The 12,196-nt window shown below is 40.1% G+C and overlaps 2 protein-coding genes across 2 annotated transcripts in view; both read left to right on the forward strand.

Moving 5' to 3' along the window:
- Positions 1 to 544: 544 nt before the first annotated feature.
- rhno1 (RAD9-HUS1-RAD1 interacting nuclear orphan 1) lies at positions 545 to 3,963 on the forward strand. Its single transcript, XM_084049590.1, has 3 exons — positions 545 to 680; positions 1,973 to 2,164; positions 2,704 to 3,963. Exons 2-3 carry the CDS (start codon positions 1,997 to 1,999, stop codon positions 3,460 to 3,462), a joined length of 927 nt encoding a protein of 308 aa, XP_083905716.1. The 5' UTR covers positions 545 to 680; positions 1,973 to 1,996; the 3' UTR covers positions 3,463 to 3,963.
- Positions 3,964 to 4,676: 713 nt separating this feature from the next.
- tulp3 (TUB like protein 3) overlaps positions 4,677 to 12,196 on the forward strand; it is a 40,245-nt gene continuing 32,725 nt past the window's right edge. The window contains exon 1 of the mRNA XM_084049336.1: positions 4,677 to 4,766. Coding sequence (XP_083905462.1) covers positions 4,747 to 4,766 — 20 coding nt within the window. The 5' untranslated portion in view covers positions 4,677 to 4,746. The remainder of the gene's footprint in view (positions 4,767 to 12,196) is intronic.

The raw sequence follows: 12,196 nt of genomic DNA on the forward strand, positions 1-12,196 counted from the left end.
TCGTGATACAAAGCTCAACCAGTGTTGCCAGGTTGTGCGAGAGAACTAAGCAACAAGGGCTATGAAAACAAGCCTAGAAGAAGCGCTCTATTAAACCCTGTAGAATAGATTGGCTATTTCAAAATAGCCAATCTACAAGCTCACAACGCATCGCAATGCAACGTGTTGTGAGCTTGTAGATCTACCATTTTCAAAGAAAAATCTTGGAAAAAAATGAAAATTTAGGAATATTTTCAAATCCACAAAATCTTGTATGGGGATCACTGGCACAAAACTATTTTCAGATGGGAGTCCGCAGACTAATACATATTCATTTGGGGGTCCTTGACTTGAAAATGTTTGAGAAACACTGGCTTAAACAACAGTACGAACTGAAGCAAGCACCAACAAGCAACTTCATGGAAAACAAGCCCAAAGTAGCTTATAATAAGCAGACATGGCAACACTAGCTGTGGGTGTCACTGTGACCACGTGATAGAAAGCTCGACCAATGGCAGCTGGACAAAATGTTAGCGTCGAAACCACCAAACCAATCAGAGACAAGAGTGGTGAGAACCGGGAAGCGAAGCGAAATGTAACACTTATATAAAGAGTTTCGAAGAGATAAAGATACACACAAAGAACCAGTAGCTTTGTTTATGTTATACATCTGCTATGGGGTAGACAGTAGACACATCACGGTAAGTACAGTATTGTGCAAAAACTAGATTTTAGTGTATACACGTCGAATGTATTTGAAAGAAGTGGCCATGGATCACACGACGGTCGTCTGTCACGACCGTCATGGATGAACTTCAACCTGGTGTTTGCACTTTATCCATTTACGATCCGTACATCTACATGAACGTTCATATTTCAAATATATAAGTGCTGACCTCATGGCTTTGGATGTTAAGATTATGTACGGTCTCTCGGAAGTACCTGTATCTTCCGTATTGTTCAATAAAAAGCATTTTAATCCGATCGGTGGCCATTTGCTCATAGTTATAATGTATTAGAGTGCAGTACACCTCCCAAACGATAGGGTCGCGTTATTGAAAGCATATAGAGGAAATACGAAAAAAATGGCCACCGATCGGATTAAAATGCTTTTCATTGAACAATACGGAAGATACAGGTACTTTTGAAGGGCCGTACATAATTGTAACATCCGTAGCCATGGGGTAAGCACTTCATATTTGAAATCTGAACGTTTAGTAGATGTACGGGCAGTAAATGACAGTCATGTGTAACTGACTGCACTGCCTGGAGGCCACTGTGGTAATATTATGGACATTGTCAGTGCCATCTAAACATGCCTGTAAGTGTAAAGTATTTTTCTGATCTTACTTTCCAGTGGTGGAAAGTAACTAAGTACATGTATTCATGTACTGTACTTGAGTACAATGTTTTGGTACTTTTTCTTTACTGGAGTGTTTTTAATACTTTTACTTCTACTCCACTACATCTCAAAGGCAAATATTGTACTTTTTACTCCACAACAATTCTTTGAAATTTCTTGTTACTTTGTGGATTTTGATTATTATTACAAAACCACTTCAGACCTACATACTTTGGCAATTTGAAAATAGCTGATCTACAACCTGTAAGCGATTGTATGACATTCTGTAGTAGTGTGTGTATCTGTCTGTCTCTTATATGTCATCATGATTTGTGTGCATGGGGATCTCATCTTAAACAAGCTCAATGCTAAATGAGTCTCCCAGTTTAGTAGACATTGTATTGTGAATTTGTACTTCCATGTACTGATGTTCTCATGTCTTACTAAATAAAGTACATCAATCAAAACAAGCTCATAGGATATCTGCTTGCAGATCTGCTATTTTCAAAGGATGTTATACATTACTTTTACTCAAGCACATTTTGAATACTGGACTTTTACTTGTAACAGAGTATTCCTACATAGCAGTATTGATACTTTTACTTAAGTAAAACATTGTATTACTTTTTCCCACCACTGTTACTTTCCCAGGTCGGCTGTCAGTCATGATTTCTGATGCCCCGTAAAGCCCGCAAGACACAGAAGCCTCCTTTGCTGTTCGCGGAGCCGCCACGGGGTGGCGCCAGAAACCGAAATGAGCCAGAAGTGCGAGCTGCTCTCAATCCCAAGTCATTTATCACAGAGGGGCAATCATCACATGACGGTTCAACTCTTACCACGTGGGTAAGACCTTTACATTCATCATTTAAGCTCGCAAAAACTATTTATCAGGTATAAGCTCTACACACTCACCACCTAATGGTTTTTATACCTAGTGTTATGATAAAGCAGTGGTTCTCAACCTGTGGGTCTCAGGGGGGTCCCCAGATGACAGTGAAGTGACAATTTAAGGATTTTTAATACCTCGAAAAAGACCTTTCATCAAAAGCAACAAACTACTATGAAAACTGGTGAAACATTGGCCAAATTCTCAAATAATATAAGAAAGAGGCAAACAATTTGAAAATGGCTGATCTAAAAGCTCACAACGCCTCTCAAAGCAAGGCGTTGTGCGCTTGTACAGTAGATCTGTTATTTTCACAATATTTATCTGTGGAACAGAAGATGTAATGCCTCAACTCTTACACTCCAAGTGCTTGTCAGGATGGGGGGTCCCCAGTTCAAATATGATTATTTTGGGGGGTCACGGCCTGAAAAGGTTGAGAACCACTGTGACACAGCACATAGCAACTCACTTAATTTACTGTTGTTTCTCCTTAAAGGTGAGCCCACAGTTTGACACAGTCCATCTAGCTGCCCTCCCAGCAAGACGAAGCCGGAGGCAGTGCCATTCTGTCACAGGCATCACTGATAGATCTACTCAGCTGACCCGAAAGAAAAAAAGCGTCTGCCAGTACCCCTCCTTATCGTTTAAGAGGCCGAGAGACCAGTCTCATCAGCCAGACCATGCCCGTGGGAAGAAAGCTACAGAACCTCCTGTTGTGTCGATCCCAGAACAGCAACAACGGGGATCTCGTCAAGTCAGCAGGACTGCCTCTTGTCACAGAGCACAACACATAGAAACACCAAAGAGAAGTTGCTCCACACTTAGAAAGAGGAGCGTGGAGGACCCAGGGTTAAATGATGGCGCTTCGTGCTCTAGCAGGTGTTTGGAGCGGCATGACGCTCCAGCCGTCCATTTGACAGCGAAACGCCGAATCCCAGCATTCAGTGCCTCAACACCCCCCACCGCAGAATCCTGCACACCTGATGTGAGTGCTATCTTATCGCCACCGGATGTGGACACTCCAGAAGTATTGCATGAAGAGGGTAGAAGTCCCTCCTCGACATTTTTACACATTATGTTTTCCTCATCAGAGCTCTCTACATCGGCTTGTAATCAGCCGTGTGACATTCTGGTGGCAGACACCCCAGAGAGGGACTATGGGGTGAAGGTGACATGGAGAAGGAGGAGAGAGTTAATGATGACGTTAAAGCAGAGAGGCAGTCTCTCTGATGCAGATGTACTGATTGACTGTTGATGTGCAGTAATGAAGATTCAAGAACCAGTAAGATTATGGGATCAGACAGCAGTGGCACAACCTCATTATTATTCATTACACCACCAGTGTCTGTATCGCAATATGTTTTTGTACATTTATGCTCTGCTCTGAAGAGCTGACCTGACTGCTAGGACACACACACATTCAGTCAAGGCTATTTCATGATGATGATGGTTTATCATGATCTTTATTTTCTACATTCAGCTACATTATTGCACATAATGGAATAATCTATGTTCAGATTGTGTTCTGTTTTGGGGACAGTCAGCGACATGCCAGGGGAAAAAGGTTATCCAGATGTACCGATATCACAGTCACAAGACTATTAAATGCAATATAGTTTGGTTCATGTTCATAATTGGTTTATAAATGATGTTAGTCTAATGCAACTGCAAATGAGTCTATTGTGTGTGCACTGCTCTGTGGAAAATCCTAAATGAATTCTCAAGTATTGCACAATTCTCAAGACGTGAAATAAAAAAAAGATTGTGGGGAAATAACCCCTGCTGCCAGTTGTTTATTATTGCATACTTTGGATTAGCATCTTTCCATGTAAAGTTATTACTGAATAATGACCGATGAGCTCAATAACAGACTGCTGTCTAATCAAAGACTTAGAGCACCTGCTGCCTGCTTGAATTTTATGCTGAATCCAATGTTACGGCCATGTTAAGTTAACAAACACACAGACTGTCATTAACAACAAAACCTTGCTCTCAAAAATGTTTTTAAAAACATTTGAAGCAAGAAATAGACGATGCAATAACCGAAAATTGATTTTGATCTATTTGATCAACGCTGGATGGACGGCCAGCGCAACACTTATGGCATACTTTCATTACCATAATAAGCAAGGAAATACTTAGTTTTGTTGTTACTTTTGGGTCAGTTAATTTATTCATTAAGCCTACACGGCTACTTAATAAATGAAAAGCGGGATAATTGTTGCTGCGCAGGTAGTGTTGAGAAATAACCCCCTTCAGGTGATTAAACACCTCTGCTTCACCTCAGCGTTAATCATCCTGTGTCGGGTGTTATTTCTCAACAACTACAGGCGCGACGACTATTATCCCTTACATATGTACCCCACCCCCGCACCGTGTTTCGGCCAGCCAATCACAACCCTCCTAAAATGTATGAACGACCAATAGCTGCGCGTGTTGTAAGCGTGTGTCGGTAACTAAGGAGTGCAGCTTGTGTCCACGGCAGTAGGACCGTCTGCCGCCGCTGCTGAGGGATCCTCCATAGCAACCGTGGATAAACATGAGTTACTACAGCATAAGGTGAGCAGAAAACACGCATTGCCAGCAGAACGCACTAGGAATTATTATTATTATTAACTAAGTAGCAAAGAGTCGTGAGAAGATGACACACTGTGGCTGTTTAATGGAGAAATACATTATTTCCCCCCCCCCCACCTATAAGTAACTGTTGCATGTAGATGTGTCCGGCTAGCTAACGTTAGCTTCTTGCAGTGGTGGAAAGTAACTAAGTACATGTACTCAAGTACACATTTGATGAATCTTTACTTAAATGTATTATTTTCAATTTTCTGTACTTTTACTTCTAGGCCTACTCCACTACATATCAGAGGAAAATATACTTTTACTCCACTACAATTATTTGAAAACTTTAGTTACTAGTTACTTTGTAGATTTTGATTATTATTACAAAACATTAACCACTTCAGCCTTTGGCTATTTGAAAATAGCAGATATACAAGCTCATGGCGTCGAGCTTGTAGATCTGCTATTTTCAAAAGATGTTTATGCTTTGAAAATGGGACATTCTGCATAATGAGTACTTCCTACTTTTGGTACTTTTTAGTACTGTTTATATATATGATACCAATGCCTTTGTACATCTACTCAAGTTAATATTGAATTCCAGACTTTTAATTGTAACAGCTATTATTTCTACATTGCAGTATTGATACTTTTACGTAAGTAAGAAATGTGAGTACTTTTTCCACCATTGGCTTCTTGTTTAACAGACGGACGTTACGCTACCTGGATACTTTTAAGCATCGCATCGACGAACCTCCTAAAAGGCGATTTAAAACGACCGTTCTCATCGACTCATCCTAACCATTTATCATGTAGTCAGGGGCCAATATGGAAAAGTGCTTCAGAATTGACTTTTGCTAACATATTTGGGTAAAAGCCATGGTAAAAGCTGACAACCTATTTGTTTTGGTTAGAAGGGACCTATAGAATACGTTTTAGGGTGATTGTAATGTTGAATTTATTTATTCGGGTGCCTTTTTAGAAGCCCTTAAATATTTGAATGCTCATTTCATGCTTTAGTCAAATAATCAGATTAAACTTTAAGGACATAGATACAATAACGGAAAGTCATTTTGAATGTTATTGCAATAGATGTGTAAATATTATGGTAAAAGATACATTTGAGGTAACTTCTCTAGTGGCGTTTTTTTCCAAATGTTTACTCTGTTTTGAGTATAAACATTACACAATGCAAAACATTCATCACACCAAAAATGGATAACATACAGCAGGTCTAAGACAAAAATACGAACATTTATAACATTGTCAATTTGCCATGCTAAATAGACAATAAAACAATACACACTGAATATAACATGACAACACTGAATACTGATGTGGCTAACTGCACCATCCTGGGTATTATATCTTTACAGTAATGGAAATATTATGTGTAATCAGTAAATAAGAAGCACTCTGCAGTCTGGTAGTTAAAAACAAATAATACTATGTATTTAATAACAGTAAAATGTATGTTATAACAATTTCGGTGTACTTAACTCAATCTCAATCTTTCACTAGTGAGGCACTACTACTACTCCTAAGGTCTATTTCTTCATTGTCAGTTTCTTCATTGTGAATTGAGTTTTTGCACCAAGCTACACGGGCACATCCACATACTCCACTGCAGTAAAGCCCTCTTTTACGACAGAGACACTGACTGGTTTCCACTTTCCTTGCATCCACAAACTGTCAGTTGCAAGCATCTGGCCTGTAGATGTTCTGCGGTTGAAAGCTGGGGGACCAACCTGCCTTCTACCATGTGCCAACCACAATTGATTGGTGAGGGTAGCTGTGGATGGGTCACTAGCGACTGTTTCCAAAAACCCTCGTTTCATAGTGGGCCCTCATGATGTGCAGAGTCAAGGCATCACTTGTTCTCACATTGGAAGTACTGAGCTCTGCCTCCATTGAACCTTCTTGTAGTATGGTAGCTAATTCAGCTTTGTTGGTAGGTCTGAGCATTGCATTGGTTGTGACAAGTGACAGGGGGACTGCACTGCACACAGTTCCTTTTGTAGAAGCTCATCCACGTTGACCTCTCTGCCACTCTCCATGGAGACGATGATGCGGCGGAAAATATCCCTGCCTGGCTTCACACACTTGGTTCTGAGTTTTTCAAGCTTGGCATCTGCACTGTAGAGGCTTCGAGAAAGTTTTTGGTTTTCTCTTCTCTTGTTTTCTCTTGTCGTGGAAGTCTGTGTTCTTTGTGACCAGTCGGTTTTTAACAAACTCAGTGATCATTAAGCTCTGCAGTATTTCCAAGGTCCGTCAGTATACTGCACATCAACATCACCAGTTGTCAGAGACACTAGATCATACACATTCTCCTTTTGGAAGACGTGGTATCTCTGGAACTGTTCAACAAGTTGAATGACATCAGTATGATCTATTTTAATTCTTGACGGAAGACATCCTCATGTGTCAGTCCAAACAATGATCTGGTATCCTCTGCCAAGATTGCTCGTCCATTGTAGGTGATGGACCAACGGTTTCAAGCTGTCTCATTTCTAGTGATGCCTATCAGCCCTCCAGCAACCTTTTATACAGTTTTGTTGATATGATCAAGGCGAGGGTCAAAAGGAACTTCATTGAAGCTGTGTTTAGTCTCCTTGGCTACAAAATCACCAAATAGGAAGCCCTGGTAGACCTCTGATGCCGTCTGTGCCAGATGTTCCATGTCTGCTATGAATACAGCACCCCATCTTGAAAAATGGGTGTGATTATAAGCAGCAAACCAGGGCATCATGCTCTTGAAATAATATGCATCATCACTCTAGCCAGCATCAACCAATATTAGCTTTGCTTGTTTGCATTTTCATTACATTACCACATTAGCCGGTTTGCTCAATTTGCTCAACATTTTAGCAGCATATTTAAAAATAATGTGTTATTATTGTGGAAAAAGTCAGACTTAAGTATACATAATGATAAAATGACCTAAAAATAAATATCTGAGATGACAACCAGGCTAGAACACATGACACAGGGGGTTAAATATTAATACTGGATAGGTTGTCTGCTTTTACCCAGAGGTGTTATCTTAGGTGTCAATATCAGCTTTGGCCCCCTGACTAATGTTCAGACCGAGCTTAAATCTACCAACCATCACTATCCTTATTAACCGATGACGGATCAACGTTGTACTTTTGACTTGTACTTCTCTTCTATCTAACGTTACTGCTTTTAAACCAAACGATGAACCTATAGACAAGGGCTCGGTGATCCCAAGTGTATAATGTCACCATTGTCCCTGCTGCAGGGTATATTCAATATATAAAAACAATAATCATCATCAGCTACGATGATGATGCCATTAGTAGTAGAGATTATTATGGATCATCATCAAAACCAGCATCGGCATATTGAAATCATTTTATAATGTGTGGAAAAAGCAAGTGAATCAATGAATGCATTATGGTTTGACAATGATATTATGTAACTAAACTAAGTGCATCTCCGTGTGCTGGGTTTCATGTGGCACATGAGCCAGCCAACGTTGTGTTCTGTTTGGGACGAAAACGTGTGTGTGTGTGTGTGTGTGTGTGTGTGTGTGTGTGTGTGTGTGTGTGTGTGTGTGTGTGTGTGTGTGTGTGTGTGTGTGTGTGTGTGTGTGTGTGTGTGTGTGTGTGTGTGTGTGTGTGTGTGTGTGTGTGTGTGTGTGTGTGTGTGTGTGTGTGTGTGGTAGCTAGTTTGACAGTTTTATATATTTTTTGTCTATTTAATCCAGTTCTACCACACATTCCTGGTCAGATATAATACAATAATGACACCACCAAACCCCCATAAATATGATATGGTGAATTTTGGACAGAATTTTGGAATGGGAAACACCTTCTATGTGATCAACTTGCATCCACTTTTCACATGTGCGCAGATTTCATGTCAGGATTTAAGGCACGTAGGCTAAGCTTTGCAGTTTTTAGAGGAGAGTGAAACGATGGAAAAGAAAGCCTAAATGTTTGCATGATGTCATGTTGGAGCATGTGTCCGTCTTGCCTTTCCACCTCCTAACATTTTAGGGGCTTTTTACTCAGTGAAATGTAAAAATTAAAAATGATTTAGGACTGTATATTATTTATTAAAGGTGATCCCTAGGTATTCTGATTCTTGTGATTGCCACAAGTGAAGGTGGGAGTTGAGAATGGGTTCTTATTGGGTTAGGTTGTAGGGCTAACCTATTCTTCTATATCCTGGGTATGAGGTATCCAGTCCTTCACTATTCCCCTTTTTATCTTATATTATCGTCTATGTCTTTATCTTCACTGTGAGATCCTATGAGGTTCTACAGGAACTGTCTGACTCTTGGATGTCTAACTCTTAGGTTAACTAGTTATCTGACTTTTTAACTACTGCTGCTAGATTCTATCGCTCGACGCGCTTCTCTGTGTCTCACAGCTGCTTTTATGTGTGGAATATGATCATGGTCATACGATCCTAGGACGACGTCACGCTGGCGTCGTGTCCATAATCGGGCGTAAAATGCCGCGCCGTCATCGTCGTCTTGGCAACAGTGGTTCTCTAACTTTTTCATGTCAAGGACCCCCAAAATTATATGTATTTGGCCGCCGACCCCCATCTCAAAATATTTTGTTCCAGGCACCCATAGAAGCCAAGAATAGAGTTAAAAATGTTCGCTTTAAACAATATATATTGAAAGATTTGCACACATTTTCACGATTTTTCAAAAATAGCAGATCTACAAGTTCATAGCGCGACACTCTGTGCCGCGCTATGAGCTTGTAGATCTGCTATTTTTGAATAGCCAAAGTGTAAATAATGCTTTTTAGCTCAAATGAAAAAGTGACACAGATGCGTTCCAGCTCTTAATGGGTTAAGGGCTCACAGTGCTGACATTGAATTAGTCCATATGTATGGCATTTGTACTTTATTGACTTAATGGACACTTGACCAAGTGAGAGAGCGTAGATTCAGAATTTACAAAAGGAGACAAAAGTAATGGCAAAGAGACAGACTCGAGCTCAACATGTCGACTGTTCATGGAATTCACCTTAACCCCGCTACTTGTGCTGCAGCTGTCTGTTTGAAGTCATCTATTGCTACTCATGACAACAGGTGCTGAGCTGAGGGCTCGTGTGATTTTGTGTGCATGTTTGTGTGTGCGTTAGTGAGCGAGAGACTGAAAGCTATTTGGAGTCACAGGCCTGCTTTCATTATGCAAGGAGATACAAATCAGAAATGGCTCCCACCCTATCCTGTGTGCCACTCTGATTGCCTGCCAGGCAAAGAACAGCCAAAGAAAAACCTTTTCACTTCTGTGAAAGGTTTTTCACATGGATGTGATGTCACATGGATGTGATGTCCTGTCACAGGATGCACCCACTTGCGGACCCATTAATTATATGTCCATGGCTTCTGGTTTTACATCTGTCAAAAGTTCTTGCTGAATAATTCAAATAAGACAAAACATGCAGAAACCAAGTCTCTCCTCTCGACTTAGTCGACTAACCCTGTCCCTCTATGTCATTTTAATCGGGACTTGTGGAGTCCTGAAGAACTACCTTGTATTCTGGAGCTGGTTATCCGAGGCTTGTTGCAGTCAGATTGCTGATGAGTCACTTGACAGAGTATGGGAGCTTTTCGTGACTGAGTGTGCTTTGAGGGCTGACAGCCTAACACACAGGCAATGAGTGACCTTTATTGTAACAGCGTCAGAGGCACAATGTTCCACTGATGAGTTCTTACACAAGAGATGAAATGTTGTTGAAGGTGGTTCACTACACGGATGAAAAGCTCCTAACAATGCCAGGATCGGGATTTGATTCCAACTTTTGGTTTGGAGAAAACCAATGTCTCAATGACCATGCTCTCTGCTACAGTTATGTGGTCACTCACGATTGCCTACACACCCCTAGATATTATTTTTGTCTCCGCCAGGCCGAAGGCGTGGCCGTGAATATGTTTTGCACCCTGTGTGTGTGTGTGTGTCCGTCCGTCCGTCCGTCCGTGAGCAGCTAATCTCCGGCACCGTTGGCCGACCTGGCGGAGACCTGTGCTCCAAGGAGCACTTTTTCTTGTTCAAAGCATCAGTTAGGTTGGCCTATGCGATTTAATAATATACTGTAGTACTACTAATAATGCACAAGGAATTATATTAATTTGATTATTGTTACAGTATGACAGTGATACAAATATGATATACATAGTCAGCATCACTGGTTTATTTTATAATAACTAACGGTTTTGCTCTTATTTTTGTTTTGCATTTGGATATTGCCCACTCGGCTTCTATTGCACTCGTGTCTGCCCTGGAAGGGGGTGACCGTCCCAAGGTTTCTTCTTTGTCTTTTCCCTTCAAGGGCTATCCTCGCTCAATTGAAGAATTATGACTGAAAAAATGACTAGAAAAATGAGTGTCATTTGTATTAACGGCTATTATACTAAAATACATTTGAGTGGAGTTAAGTTATGGCTCTCTTAAAAGTATGCTTACATACACCTGGCTTCATTGAAGTATGGTACATACATAAGAATAAAAACAGTAGAATGCTATGGTAATAAATTACCTGGTCCTTTCTTACCGCAAGTGTTGGCAAAGCAACAGTTCCATTGTTTGCAAAGTTTGGTTGTGGTTCACTCACAGCAGTCACATCGAAGTACATTCCTGTGGATATTTAACAACTTTAACCCTGGTGTCCTTGTTTTCTGCATAAGATTTTTTCTCCCAAAAAAATAGCAGTCATATTGTGAGCTTCAAGTAGATTGGATATTTATGGAACATTTTGAATAGGGCTTAAAGGAGGATTTCTCTTGAATAAACTTTGTGGGTCATTTTTTAAGTCTACAGTCTGCGTGTTCTGCCCCTCGATTATAATCTCCCCCTGGATCTAAGTGTCCTCTGTTGACAATCTTAAAAAACTGTTAAAGACTCACCTGTTTGTTTAGACTTTTTGTGTCATGTCCTGTCTTTTTATTGTTTGATTATTGATCGTTTTACTCATTTGTCTTTTGACTATATTATTGATATGATATTTTGATATTTTTAAAACTGTAAAGCACTTTGTAACTGTTAGTACATTTAATAGATTGAATGAAATGAAGTACTTACTTACTTATTCACCCCAGACAGTTGTTAAGTTGCTTGATTCAATATTTAGATATTTGATCAATAATTTGATCAGATACACCCCCTCCTATATAATCCCTTTTAACTTCAAACTAGACTCAATAGACACACGCCCTCATCATGTTTTGATTAATTATTTCAAGCATGGACTTACAGAACTCCGTGATGCAACATTAAATGTAAGAACATAATAAATAAAAAGAATGTGTGTTTTCAATTAGTCTAACAGGGAGTTTGAAGTTGAATGGACTTATTTATTACTGGGCGTGTCTGATCAAATGAATATTAAGTATATTAATGTTGAATCAAGTAATTTAAAAACTGTCTTGGGTCCAGTAGT

Source organism: Gymnoscopelus microlampas, assembly GCF_963454915.1.
Source record: "Gymnoscopelus microlampas genome assembly, chromosome: 23".
Classification (NCBI taxonomy): domain Eukaryota; kingdom Metazoa; phylum Chordata; class Actinopteri; order Myctophiformes; family Myctophidae; genus Gymnoscopelus; species Gymnoscopelus microlampas.